This window comes from Prionailurus bengalensis, chromosome A2 (assembly GCF_016509475.1).
Source record: "Prionailurus bengalensis isolate Pbe53 chromosome A2, Fcat_Pben_1.1_paternal_pri, whole genome shotgun sequence".
Classification (NCBI taxonomy): domain Eukaryota; kingdom Metazoa; phylum Chordata; class Mammalia; order Carnivora; family Felidae; genus Prionailurus; species Prionailurus bengalensis.
Window position 1 is genome coordinate 95230469 of NC_057348.1, and position 14149 is coordinate 95244617.

A 14149-nucleotide genomic window follows, 5' to 3' on the forward strand; every position below is an offset into this window, starting at 1 on the left:
ATCCCAGATGGGGCACTTCCGGTCGGGGGGGGGGGCAGGCCAGCACCGCGCAGGCCCCGCCCATCGCCGGAAGTTTCCCAGGCCGGGTCCCGCCTCCGAGCCCACCTCCCGGCGCTAGAGCCTCCGGGTGTCGGTGTTCCGCGCAGAGCGGGTGGAACCGCCTTCCTGCCTCCAGGGGGCAGCGGCCGCGCTCTGGTCCCTTGTGGACAGCTCGGCGCCCGCGCCGCTCTTCCTGTCGCTGGGAGTGGCGGGCCGACCAGCGGGCGGCCCGGGCCGGCGGTCGCCATTCCCGTGTCGCTGCGCCCGCGGGGGCCGCCCGAGCCCGCCACGATGCCACTGGGCCTGAAGCCTACCTGCAGCGTGTGCAAGACCACGTCGTCCTCTATGTGGAAGAAGAGCCCGCAAGGGGAGATCCTCTGCCACCACTGCACGGGCCGGGGCGGCGCGGGCGGCGGGGGCGCCGGCACAGGGGCGACTGGCGGAACGGGGGGCAGCAGCGGCGGTGGCGGCTTCGGCGCGGCGACCTTCGCTAGCACCTCTGCTGCCCCTCCGCAGAGCAACGGGGGCGGGGGCGGCAAGCAGGTGAGCTTCAATGGTCCCTCCCGCAGGCGGAGGCCGACTGGGCTTGAGGTGGGCGCAGGCCGGCCGGGCGGGGAGGGGGCGCGCCCTGGGGCCTTCCCCGACCGTGGGACCCTGCTAGAGCGGGCCGCCTCCTCCCACCACGAAAAGATCTTCGTTGATTTGGCCCATCGTAAGCACCTTTTGTTATTTTTAGAAATTGAAAGTGTACTGAAAGTAAGAAAATTAAAAACCCTTCAGAAATCTCCCTCATTGTAATAACAGTTGCAGGAGTAACCAGACATCTCAATACACACACGTATACACAGACACTAAACAGGATCACGCTACTGGACCTTTCTCTGTTAAAGTTATTTTACCATTATGTCATGTTAAGTAATATCATTGTCATTGTTTTAAATGGCAGCATAAGTATTCCATTGTAGGAAGTGCCATACCTAACTAACCCTCGCCCTGGAGAGTTCAGTCGTTAAGGGTTGTTCACTACTATAAATGCCAACAAATTAATAGTTCTTGCCTTGGCCTAGACTTACTCGCACTCCTGCCCCCCTGCCCTTCTGTAAGTAGTTCACACGTTTTTGGAGGCTATGGAGATGCTTGCCCAGGGCGTTCTAATTAGCCCAGTTCCTGTGATTACCCAGCATAAAAGGAAAAGGTACATTTTTACTTAATTTTTATAAATCAGCATAAAGTGCGTACTCTGGAGTCTTTGTAAGATGGTTGTATCGGGACAGCAGTCTTTCTATAGTTCTATTTATCTTTTTTGTTCTTTAATTGTTCATATAACAGAGTAAGCAGGAAATTCACAGGAGGTCTGCTCGGCTGAGAAACACTAAATACAAATCTGCTCCAGCTGCTGAAAAGAAAGTTTCCACCAAAGGAAAAGGGAGAAGACATATTTTTAAATTAAAAAATGTAAGATGATTGTGGACAGTGTCTTTTACGGTAATGGCATTGTGTGTGTAGTGTGTCTGTCACTGCCTTCATCTCTCATTTGGACTTCGCTCTTGGGAGCCTTTCTGCAGTATTCTGGGGAGTGGTCCACACTACCTGAAAGGAAGTTAACACTGTTGCAGGAGGCTTACTGTTTATAGTTAATAATATCCTTTTTCTTTTTTTTTTTAGCTTTTAATTGTTTCCACTGGGAAATATAAAATATGAGTCTAAAAGAAACCTAAGCCTCAAATGCATTTTATTGGGTCCTCTGTGCAAAGGAGGAGGTGGGATTATGGTTCTTGGTATCACCAGGTATATTAGGAAAAAAAATTTCTTTTTATTCTTTAAAGATTGAAGTAAATAATACCGTAACTTATTCATTTACATGTTTGTTATTACAGCCCCAGAAAATGTATCTTACTGACTTATGATGATCAGTTTGATGAATATGAATCAAATATTTTGCTAACCTTTTCTTCTTCTGCTGTAAGAAAACAGATGGTTGACAGACTTGTGCTGGGGGTAGTTGAAAGCGCCTTTTTTGCAGTTAAATACTCAGGATTTTTGTAAACACAAGGGGGAAATGTCAAACACAAATGTAGACTACTTTTTTTTAAACCTTAGTATGGTGAAAAAAATAAAATAAAATAAACCTTAGTATGGTGTTCTTTCAGAACAGGAATATTTCACTTACCTGCAAAGGCATTTCTGAAGTTGGGCATATTCATTTGTAAAACACAGAGGGGCCCTGCAGTATATTCTTGTGCAGATTGCAGATTCTTTTCCTATTGAGAAGAGTTGCCCCTAATTTACTTAAGACTTTTATAATTTAGTTTTCTTAAAATGAGGCATTTATTGACTAGACAAAGCATGTTAAGTAAATGTGCATTTGACTATAGTTGTGTCACTTAAACACATATTTTCCTCTCATGTGTGGCTGAATATGCCCTGCAGTTATTTCAGTATCAATTTCTCTAGCAACCCCTTTCTTCAAGGATGATGCCAAGACATATTTGGGGAGGTCTGGTTTTTGTGTTGTGGCACACAGCATATACTGCAGCTTTAGAAGGGATTTCAGGAATGGTTGGGTGATGACAAATTTACTAAGAACTCCCAAGGAAGCTTCATATAGCCTTAGTTCAGCCTTGCTAGAAAATTACTTCTCATGACAATGAGTATCCTAGTAGTTCCACAGATAAGCTGAGATGGAAAATGTCTTCAAAGGAGACACTTTTTCACCTTGTGTTCACCTACACTTTTTTTATGACTTCCACTCCTCTATCATGCCCAGGCCATCGGAGCCAGGATATTTTTATAACTAGAATGTTAATATGTAATAAAGCTTTGAGAGTGCATGCAGTGGATCTAAGCAGCATAATCAGAAGCTTGTGCTTTGGTTCTCAGCAATTTTTAAGCTGCTGGTAGCAGAAATAGCTGCGGAAATATTCAAACTGCCTTGCCACAACATTCAGAAAATCGTTTGTCTTTTTATTGCACTCCTTGTCAATAAATAGATTTAGGATTTTTGCACTCCTTGTCAATAAATAGATTTAGGATTTCTGAAGTTACAGAATTCTCATAGATGGCTGGGAAAATGTCTATACACACTACACACATATAATACACTATGAGTGTGCTAATATGTTTGCTTTTGTTTTTTTTCCTAGCCCATCAAAGCTCCTGAGTCTGTTTCCACTATAATCACTGCAGAATCGATCTTCTACAAGGTAAGCACCTGTAGGGTCACTGAGGGAAGATTTGGACCTGTTGTGTGATATGCTGCCAAATGTTGGGTTAGTCCAAAGGTCTCTGCTCCTCTGTACGGTATGTGATTATTTCTTGTTCTTTTCTAAACTATTTTCCCTCATAGGTGGCTGGTATAAGACATCTCATCCAGAGCTGAGGGGTAGTTGCTTATTGAAACATGTTATTTTTAACTATTTTAAGTATCTTGAAATGCTAACGTATAGTGTGGAGTCATGAAAGAGTGAACCATCCTAGTCACTGTGACAGTCACTGTGTGAGAAGCAGAGTAGGGGCTTGGACTAGTAGAGATTGTATAGACCTGATATCTGGTGGGTAGAGGAGGCACAGAGATTCTAAAATGCCTTTAAGGAGAAGTGAGAGGAATAAGGATAGTGGTGGTGATTAACATCTACTAGAAGTCCATGGTGAAAGAGTCCAAAATGTTTTGATACAAGAGTGAGGAAGTCAGGTTTCCTGGGATCCAAAGCCCACAGACATCTGCTACTCCGGAGAGACATGACCTCTTGTTATTTTTTAACCAGAAGCCTTAGGAAAGCAGTTGCAACATAGAAAAGAGCCCCAAAACCTGCAGGCCTGGCACAGGCAGCAGCCATTAAATACTGTTGATGTTTTGGGATCTGAATTATCTTTTGGGGGGCAGTGACACAAATTAGTGCTTCATACCTGACTGAAGTGGACCAAACGCTGAGAAACTCAAGTGTTATACTGTGTACCTTTTTTTTTTTGTTAGCCCAGACTAACGGTCTGTATACACAGGCAAACATCTGTCCTGTATTTCCAGCCTTTCATCATTGTTAAGAATAAAATAGCTGAAGTTTAGCATGTGCTTGCTATGCATCAGCCACCGAGGTGAGCATGTCACATGCTTTACTTTATTCAATCCCCTCCATGAAGTGCTGCTGTTATTCTCACTTTATGGATGAAAATAGTGAGGCACAGAGAAATTAATGAACTTGTTGAAGATAAAATAGTCAACAAGTCATGGAGCGAGCTCAGCTCCTGGCTGCACTGGCAAGTGGCTGTGTGACTGGGCTGTGTGGCAACCTCTCTCGTGTTTCTTCATCTATAAAATAGGGATTGTAAATAGCAGCTACCTCAGTGGGTCAAGCAAGATCATGTATGTTAAACACTTAGCAGAGTAAGCACTCAATGAAGAGTAGAAATTGATATCCATCATGTTTTCAAATTTGTGTATCACTCTCACAGCTGAACATACAGTTTACAGATTGAGTCCAGAAGCAGCTGGTTTGGGGGGCACCTGGCTGGCTCAGTCAGAAGAGCATGTGGCTCTTGATCTTGGGGATCTCCACACTGGATGTGGGGTTTACTTAAATAAATAAACGTAAAAAAAAAAGAAGCCACTGGTTTGGCTAAGGATTTAGTGTACTAGTGATTTCCACGCATGTCTCAACTGACAAAAAGGCAATGGCGTGTGGGACCTGTTATCACAAGTATCAGGATTTCTTATTGCTATCTACCATCCACATTTGTTAAACAATAAGGACAAAGTGCAACAAGATATTCGGGTAATGCTGCAGATACCATACCCAGTACTGCAGAGGCCATCACTTCAGTGCCACTGTGGTCAGCACCAGGGCAGGAGAGTTAAAAGGTCACTGCCATCTGTTGAACTGGAGTCCAGATCAGGCATGCTAGGGGGAGCTGAGTGGGAACCACTGGGTCTGATGGCCAAGAGTATGGGCAGCCAAGACCCCAGATGGTTAAATGGCCTTCCTGTGGCAAAAGAGCTCCATGAACTACTCTGCTTACTCCTAATCCAGTGTTCTTCAATATGTTGTGTTGACCTTCTTTCTTGTCTGCCAAAAACCCTGAAACCTCCCTGCAAATGAAGGGACTCTTTAGATCAAGTACCTTAGTCACGTCCATTGCTCTATGTAGGTACATACACAACACATGTTAATAAACACTCACCATGTGCCAGGTACTGCTTGCCATTGGAATCTTTCACCAAGATATTGTCTTTGCCTTGCAGTTCTGTTTTCACATGATTATATATTTTGAGTTAATATTTGTTAAGCATATATTTGAGTGCCTACGATAAGCAAGGTCCTGTTTTTTTATGTGTGAAAAAACAAACTAATCATTGGTAATTTGGGAATAATGATTCTATGTGTAGACAAAGTAAACCATAAGTGTAAAGTATTTATATGACAAAGAACTTTGAGTAGTGTCTACAAGGACCAGATGATGATGGATGTGAACTAGGAAGTAGCAGATGGTAGCCCCCATTAACCCTACCTGTCCATAGTGATCTACATACAGCAGTCAGCCTTAGACACATGAATGAAGTATCCACCTGGAGAAACTCCTGTCACAGTTCACTCACTGCAAGTATTTCTTCAGAATTATTTTTAGGGTTGAGACGCACAATATCTTTAATGGCTTTACCGGCTGCCAAGGCCCTATTTTGAGTGAAGCAGTGATAAATCACACTTGGTTCCTGCAAGTCAAGGATTCCTTCACCAGCTGAGAACCACACGTACCTAAGGAAGTGCTGAGTATCATTTGGATCAGCCATTATAGGTGTTGGAAGGAGAGATTATTTCCTTTTCAAGACCTAGGGGAGAAAACATACAACAGATAGCAGACAGAGTCATAGGGAGGGCTAGACACAGGACATGTACAGATTAGTTAGTTGGCTGTGAAGTAGAGTGGGGATAAGACATGAGGCCTTGAGGGGCACCTGGGTGGCTCAGTCAGTTAAGCATCCAACTTTGACTCAAGTCATGATCTCGCAGTCTGTGAGTTGGAGTGTCAGGCTCTGTGCAGACAGCTCAGAATCTGGAGCCTGCTTCTGATTCTGTGTCTCCCATTCTCTCTGCCCCTCCCAAAGATAAACATTAAAAAAATAAATATAAATAAATAAAAAATACATTAAAAAAAGACATGAAAGCTTGAGTGCCAGACATACAGGTAATTGTCTTGTGGGAGGATATCAAAGTGAATGGGAAAGGACCTATCCTGAAGACTGACTATAATCAGAAGAGTTTCTGTCATTTCTTTGGGTTTGAATTTGTCATGTCCGTTTTCTTTATGGACGCCAATGAGGGAGATGTATAGAGCATATTCTCATCCAGGAAGCACTGCTTTTCAGTACAGGACAGAGAAGGACCACTGAGCTGATAAAGGAGCCCCAGCTGCGTTCTCTGCCTTATGTAGCCTTCAGCAAGTCTGATATGAAAATCTGATATGAAAATTCTGATATGAAATCAAAGTGTCATTATAAATAAATGTTTCCTCCAGATGCAAGTTTCATGTGTGTGTAGTTTTCATTCAAGAGTGAAAAACTTCAGGATTGGCATCAACAGTATAAATGGTGATGCATATTAGACCATCTCAAAGGTGTTTTACTGACCACTTTGCAAACTATTTATTTCATGTTAAGGAGGTTTCAGTTCATAGCTGTGGTTTTTATTTTCACTTCAAATATGGGATTATCTTCTGTCTCCCCCAGGGAGTCTATTACCAAATTGGAGACGTTGTTTCTGTGATTGATGAACAAGATGGAAAGCCCTACTATGCTCAGATCAGGGGCTTCATCCAGGACCAGTATTGCGAGAAGAGTGCCGCACTGACGTGGCTCATTCCCACCCTCTCTAGCCCCCGGGGCCAGTTTGATCCTGCATCCTACATCATCGGTGAGTATGACAAGTGGCACAGGTAAGTCTCCACTATTACATAAAGGAATGTATTAGTCTGCTCAGGCTGCCATAACAAAATAGCACAGGCTGAGTGCCATAAACACAAAACCTGTTTTCTCACAATGCTGGAGGCCAGAAGGTGAAGATCAAGGTGCTGTCAAGATCACTTTCTGATAAGAGCTTTCTTCCTGGCTTGTAGGCACCACCTTCTCCCTAAGGCCTCAAATGGCCTTTCCTCTGTGTTTGCACACTCCTAGTGTCTCTTCCTCTCCTTGGAAGAACATCAGTCCTAGCAAATTAGGGCTCTACCCTATGACCTCATTTTTTTTTTTTATTAACTTGTTTTATTTTTTATTAATTTACATCCAAATTAGTTAGCATATAGTACAACAATGATTTCAGGAGTAGATTCCTTAGTGCCCCTGACCCATTAAACCCATCCCCCCTCCCACAACCCCTCCAGTAGCCCTCAGTTTGTTCTCCATATTGAAGAGTCTCTTCTGTTTTGTCCCCCTCCCTGTTTTTATATTATTTTTGCTTCCCTTCCCTTATGGTCATCTGTTTTTTCTCTTAAAGTCCTCATATGAGTTAAGTCATATGATTTTTGTCTTTCTCTGACTAATTTCACTTAGCATAATACCTCCCAACTCCATCCATGCAGTTGCAAATGGCAAGATTTCATTCTTTTTAATTGCCGAGTAATACTCCATTGTATATATATGCACCACATCTTTATCCATTCATCCATCGATGGACATTTGGGCTTTTTCCAAACTTTGGCTGTTGTTGATAGTGCTGCCATAAACATTGGGGTGCGTGTGTCCCTTCGAGACAGCACACCTGTATCCTGTGGATAAATGCCTAGTAGTGCCATTGCTGGGTCGTAGGGTAGTTCTATTTTTAGTTTTTTGAGGAACCTCCATACTGTTTTCCAGAGTGGCTGCACCAGCTTGCATTTCCACCTATGACCTCATTTAACCTTAATTATCTCCCTAAAGGCACATCTCTAAACACCATCACTTCAGGGGTTAGGACCTCAACATATGAATTTGTGGGACTATAACTCAGTCCATGGCAAAGAAACATAAGCATCATTAAATGTTAAAAAGGAAAGAACTTCATAGAAAATATGAAAGATATTTTATATAGTTGGGGTTTGAGTGCTATCAGTTTTTGAGTTGGGGCAATACATACCTACTGACAAGTGATGTGGATAAGATTTTTCTGAGCGACCCAGGTTAAACTCTATTAAAAGAATTTATTGCTCAGGAGTTAGGCTTATTTAGGCATATTGACTTATAAAAATCTAGTTAAAAATAATTTGAAAAGCAACCGTCCCTATTATTTCTGGCATCTTAACAAATTTTCATTATGTATCCCTCCACATGTCACACATATTCGTCCTAGACGTTTATAACATGTCATTGTGTACAGTTGGAATGGCAGCCACTGTACTTTTATGCATTTCAAAGCTGACAAAAGAAGTGGTATAAATGTTTCTCATAGACTTGCAGGAAGAAGTTGCTGATTAATACAGTTTAAAACGTGTTCAGAGTTTTTAAATTACCCCATATTTTCAACCTTTCTGCAGTGAACTTGCATTACTTTTCATACGAAGGGTTTTTCGTTTTTTCCAGAGGGAACTCAGGGACAAATAACTACTGCTGTTATTCTCACCTATGGGTGAAGCTTGATACACAATCAGTTCTAAGTCTTCTGCTTGTAGGTGCATTGAAGAGTGGACTTTCATCTCCCTGACTTCTAGGACTGGGTTCTCAGCAGAGGCGGTGATGTGAAGAATCACCTCTGGGGCTCCTCTCCCACCTCCTCCTCTAATCCTCAGATACTAGAGTGGGAAGTATGGCATAGAGATTCAGAACACAGGTGCTGGCTCCAGACTGTCTGGGTTCATAGCCAAGCACTTACTAGTTGTGTGGCCCTGAGCAAGTTCCTTAATCTCTCTTGCCTCATTTTCCTGATACGTAGAACAGGAATAATAATAGTGCCTTCCTCCAAGCAAAGTTGTGAGGACTCAAAGTATCCGTGTATGTGCAGTACTTAGAACAGTATGGGCACGTAATAATAAACACTGGTGTGCTAATATTTTTAGAGTCCTTCCTATATTGAGTCACTGTTCGGGGGAGTTAAACAGGTAAAGTAGAAAACGTAGGGGAGAGTGACTTCAGAGTAATACATGTGTCAAGGACTAATGTCAGGTCACCAGAGTGGTTTGTCCTACCATTTAGGAATTTTAACCCTTTGTGAAAATGACATATATGTTCAAAAGATATTTAATCTTTCCACTGACTGCCTTTTAGGACCAGAGGAGGATCTTCCAAGGAAGATGGAATACTTGGAATTTGTGTGTCACGCACCTTCTGAATATTTCAAGTCACGTTCATCACCATTTCCCACAGTTCCAACCAGACCAGAGAAGGGCTATATATGGACTCATGTTGGACCTACTCCTGCAATCACTATTAAGGAAACAGTTGCCAACCATTTGTAGTTTAGAAAGTAAAACTTATTTCCAGTTATCTTGGATTCATAGTACTCTAAGACTTGCCACATATTTCTTTCATGAAATTCCTAGATGGAAAGAAGACTAAGAAGTTTTTCCCTACTACCCAGTAACCAGTAGCTTATTTATTACTAGTCACTTGGAAAGTGAAAAGGGATAACAAGGAATTAAATTACAGGCAAAGGCTATAATTTCCAGGGAGACCATTAGGAACAGGTGGTATCTATTTTTCTCCATGGATTGTATTCTCTAAATGGATTGTATTTTTCTACAAGAACAAAATGGTAATTAAGGTTTAGATTTCTGACTAAGGACTTAATCAAATAAAATATAGCTATGACCAACTGTATCTATCACAAAGTTACACAAGCTTTATTTTCTCATCTAGAAAATGTTAGGTAGATTCTTGGCCACTTAAACCTTAAAGAAACTGATAGGTGGATGATTGTATTAGACTGGGCTTTTTAAAACTTTATTCTGCAGCAAAGAGATTCAGAATTATTTTGTTGATCTTAACAGAGCTGCTCATTCTTCATTGTTTTTACCTCCCTTTCTCAAACTGAGGTTTCCAATCAAACAATAAAATTTTGTAGAGCAGACTGAACTTCATGAAAAGCACATAGGAGACAACTAGTGTTCAGGCATCCCACTTGGTAGTTTCTTGACTACCATTAGAACAACCTCTTGGCAGTCATAAAAATGATTAATCGGCCATAAGCATTTAATATCTTCAAAAAGCCTACCATCTGCTATAGAGTCCTAGTAACAGGCCTAAAACAAAGTCTTAGACTTAGAAGCCCTGTTTTCTATGAAATTGTCCAGAATTCAGGTGTAAGTTTTACTTCAAATGCAGGTCAGCTAAGTAAGGGGACAACAATGTGAAAATGGGAAGAAGTGGGGACCATACACTCGTGCCTCCAATTCTGTCGTGACTTAACCAGCATTTTTAAACTCCAGGAAAATTTGTCAGAATCTTATTTAATCGTAGTGATTTTGAGTTGTAGCAAAACAACTCTTATTTAATCGTAGTGATTTTGAGTTGTTGAGTTTTACCTGTTCACATTTTTGTACACAGTGATGGTTTGTATGTTAGAAGCAAGCAACTGTAGATAGTTCTATGTACATAGTTATCTCTACAAAAGTTACAGTAAAATTTGTTGTAAATACTATTGTAAATAGCTAAGTGCCAATATTCAAACTTTTGGATTAAAATGTATTTTTCATATTGTATTCACTTTGGATTTATTTCATTTAAACATTTAAATGTGGGGCTTTCTAATGGTATAAATAGAAAACACCCAGGTTATACTCTTAATTTGGAGCAACAGATTGATGAACATATACTTGATTTTAGGAAAATTTCAAAGAATGGCTACTTGGGAAAAGAAATACTTAATGTAAGATACTTATTAAAATGTAAAAATAATGGGGTGGCCTGGCTGGTTCAGTCAGGGGAGCATGGTATTCTTGGTCCTGGGGTTGTAAGTTCAAGCCTCATGTTGGGTGTAGAGATTCCTTAAAATCTTTTAAAAATTAATGAATAAAATTAGGAAATATTGAAAAAACAATAAATACCATGTGTTTATAAATTGGTAAATACTTCTGTAGTATCTTTTAAAATAAAGATTGAATTTTCACGTTCTTCCTCAACAGACTCTACAGACTGAGCTAGCCAGGTACCCCCCAAAATTTTTAAATTTCTGTCAGTAAAATGTGTATACAAAATTAAAACCAGGGTGCCTGGATGACTCAGTCAATTGAGCATCCAACTCTTGATTTTGGCTCAGGTTATGATCTCCCAGTGTGTGGGATCGTACCCCAAGTCAGGCTCCGTGCTGACAGCGAGGATCCTGCTTGGAATTCTCTCTCTCCTTCTCTCTCTGCCCCTCCCATGTGCACATACCCCCTGTCAAAAAAATAAAATAAACTTAAAAAAAAATTAAAAACCAAGGGGAGGAGCCAAGATGGCAGAACAGCATGGAAGGTTTTTTTGTGTGTGTCTCTTAGCCATGAAATACAGCCAGATCAATGCTAAACCATCCTGCACACCTAGAAAACTGATTGGAGTATTAACACAACAATCTACACAACCTGAACCACAGAACTCAGCAGGTATGAGGCGCAGAGAGGTGAACAGGAGAGAGAAGCCATGGAGGGCAGGGAGCTGTTTTTGCTTGCAAAGAGAGGACAAAGATGGGGGATAGTATGGGAAAGCCCTCCCCCTCCCCCCCCCCCCCCCCCCCCGCCAAAAGCACCTGGAAAGTGGAAAAGTGAAAACAGCCACAAGGACTGAACTAAAAGGGGAGAAAGGAGAGCGTTTAAATTCCATTAAGACTCTATAAACAGGGGGAGCGCAGAGTCTGAAACACCGCAAGTCAATACCTGACAGTGCTCTGGTGAGAAGGGCAAATCCCCAGGAGCAGAGTGAATCCAGGGGTCCTTGAGCCACATGGGGAGAGGCGATTCCACTGCAGGGAGGTTGTTTGGTAGAGACTGTGTGGCCCCCCCAACAGGCAAAGGCCCCAGTGGACCCTGGAAAACAACCATATTTGCTGATGCTGGAACAAGATTGTTAAGGGTTAAGCCTGGTGCCAGATGTGTGTTGTGATTTTCCATAATCCATGAAACACTGCTGCTACACGATCCCATGAACTTTTATTGGGTCAGGATGCCACCCAACTGCAGTCTCTGGCCATTGGCAACAGCATGGTCCCGCAAACATTCCTGGGTGTGGCCGGCACTCAGCCTTGCTCAGTGAGACCCTCCCCCAGAAGGTCAGAACAGGTCAAAGCTTCAGTCCCTCAGAAGCAAGGGGCAGGAAAAACAGCCACAATTGAGATAAAACTCAGGAGGGAGGTGCCACCTGGCAACCTGATGGCTTCGTCACAGACAGTGTAAAAGCGGGGAGTGGATGAAAGCCAGAGACAAAGGATGGGTACGCGATTGCTTGTTGGGGAGAGCAGAGTTCCGATACCAGACACTGGGTAGCTGGGCGACACCATTTCCACCCCTCCCCGCACATGCACTTAACACCTACAACCACCACAACAATCCACCCCAGTAAGCTAAGCAGCGCCATCTAGTGGGGAACGGAGCTGTTGCACTAAGCCCCCCAAATTGGGCCAACCTTGCTCTTCAGGAACACCACAAGTCTCTCCGCCTGCTTAGTGTACAGAATATAAAGTGCCTAATAACTTGACTTCAATGGGAAAACATTGTAATTTCACGAATTTCAGTCTGTTTGCTGGTCCATCTATTAATTTTCTTTTTTTCTTTTTCATTTCTTTTTCACGAATACAGAAAGAGAAAAAAATTATTTTTACGTTCGATTTTTATTAAAAATATTTTTATTTTTTCTACTATATTGTTTAATTCTTTGTAAATTTTTCAAATTCTATTTTATTTCCATCATTTCATTATATTCTATTTCATTGTATTCATTTTCTCAAATTTTCAAACATTTTCCTTTTATTTTTTCCACTTTTTCTCTAACCTATCAAGTTCCTTTAAACACCCAGACCAAAATACACCTAGGATCTAGCATCATTTATTTGATTTTGTGTGTGTGTGTGTGTGTGTGTGTGTGTGTGCGTGTGTGTGTGTGTGTTATTTTAAACTTTTTAATTTTAATTTTTTTTACCTTATTAATTCCTTTTCTTCCTTCAAAATGACAAAACAAAGGAATTCACCCCAAAAGCAAGAGCAGGAAGAAACGAAAGCCAGGGACTTACTCAACACAGATACAAGCAAGAAGTCTGAACCAGAATTTAGAATTATGATGATAAGAATACCAGCTGGGGTCCAAAATAGATTAGAATCCCTTTCCGTGGAGATAAAAGAAGGAAAAGCTAGTCAAGATGAAATAAAAAATGCCATAACTGAGCTGAAATCTCGAGTGGATGCCACGGCAACATGGATGGATGAGGCAGAACAGCGCATCAGTGATAAAGAGGACAAACTTATGGAGAATAATGAAGCAGAAAAAAAGAGGGAGACTAAGGCAAAAGAGCACAATTAAGTATTAGAGAAATCAGTGACTTATTAAAAAGGAACAACATTAGAATCATAGGGGGGTCCCAGAAGATGAAGAGAGGGGAAAAAGGAGTAGAAGCATTATGTGAGCAAATCACAGCAGAAAACTTTCCTTAGCTGGGGAAACACACAGACATCAAAATCCAGGAAGCACAGAGGACTCCCGTAAGATTCAACAAAAACCGACCATCAGCAAGGCGTATTATAGTCAAATTCCCAAAATACTCAGGCAAGGAAAGGATCATGAAAGCAGCAAGGGGGAAAAAAGTCCTTAACCTACAAGGGAAGACAGATCAGGTAGGTCTGCAGCAGACCTAGCCACAGAAACTTGGCAGGCCAGAAAGGAGTGGCAGGATATATTCAATGTGCTGAATCTGAAAAATATGCAGCCAAGAATTCTTTATCCAGCAAGGCTGTCATTCAAAATGGAGGGAGAGATTAAAAGTTTCCCACACAAACAAATATTAAAGGAGCTTGGGACCACTAAATCAGCCCTGCAAGAAATTTTTAGGGGGAGTTTCTGAGGGGATAAAAGTCGAAGAGAAAAGAGAGAGAGAGAGAGACCAAAAACTACAAAGGTCCCAGAAAGGACCAGAGAACACCACCAGACACTCCAACTCTACAAGAAACATAATGGCAATAAATTCATATC

At 41.7% G+C, this 14149-nt stretch overlaps 2 protein-coding genes across 4 annotated transcripts in view; one reads left to right on the plus strand and one right to left on the minus strand.

Moving 5' to 3' along the window:
• The first annotated feature begins 109 nt into the window (after window positions 1-109).
• Window positions 110-10695, plus strand: GATAD1 (GATA zinc finger domain containing 1). Of its 2 annotated transcripts, none has more exons than XM_043588849.1 (5): window positions 110-582; window positions 1369-1494; window positions 3183-3242; window positions 6758-6941; window positions 9263-10695. In XM_043588849.1, the coding sequence occupies exons 1-5, from the start codon at window positions 331-333 to the stop codon at window positions 9451-9453; spliced, it is 813 nt and encodes a 270-aa protein (XP_043444784.1). In that variant the 5' UTR covers window positions 110-330; the 3' UTR covers window positions 9454-10695. The 2 variants fall into 2 exon arrangements, with proteins under 2 accessions (XP_043444784.1, XP_043444785.1); XM_043588850.1 differs by having other exon boundaries at window positions 142-582; window positions 6758-6963.
• The window catches only part of PEX1 (peroxisomal biogenesis factor 1), a 66423-nt gene continuing 61678 nt past the window's right edge, over window positions 9405-14149 (minus strand). Inside the window, exon 22 of one of the 2 annotated variants that reach the window (XM_043588845.1) lies at window positions 9405-9920. In XM_043588845.1, coding sequence (XP_043444780.1) covers window positions 9846-9920 — 75 coding nt within the window. In that variant the 3' untranslated portion in view covers window positions 9405-9845. Of the gene's footprint in view, window positions 9921-10009; window positions 10417-14149 lie in introns of those variants that run through there. The other variant, XM_043588846.1, reaches the window with a different exon arrangement.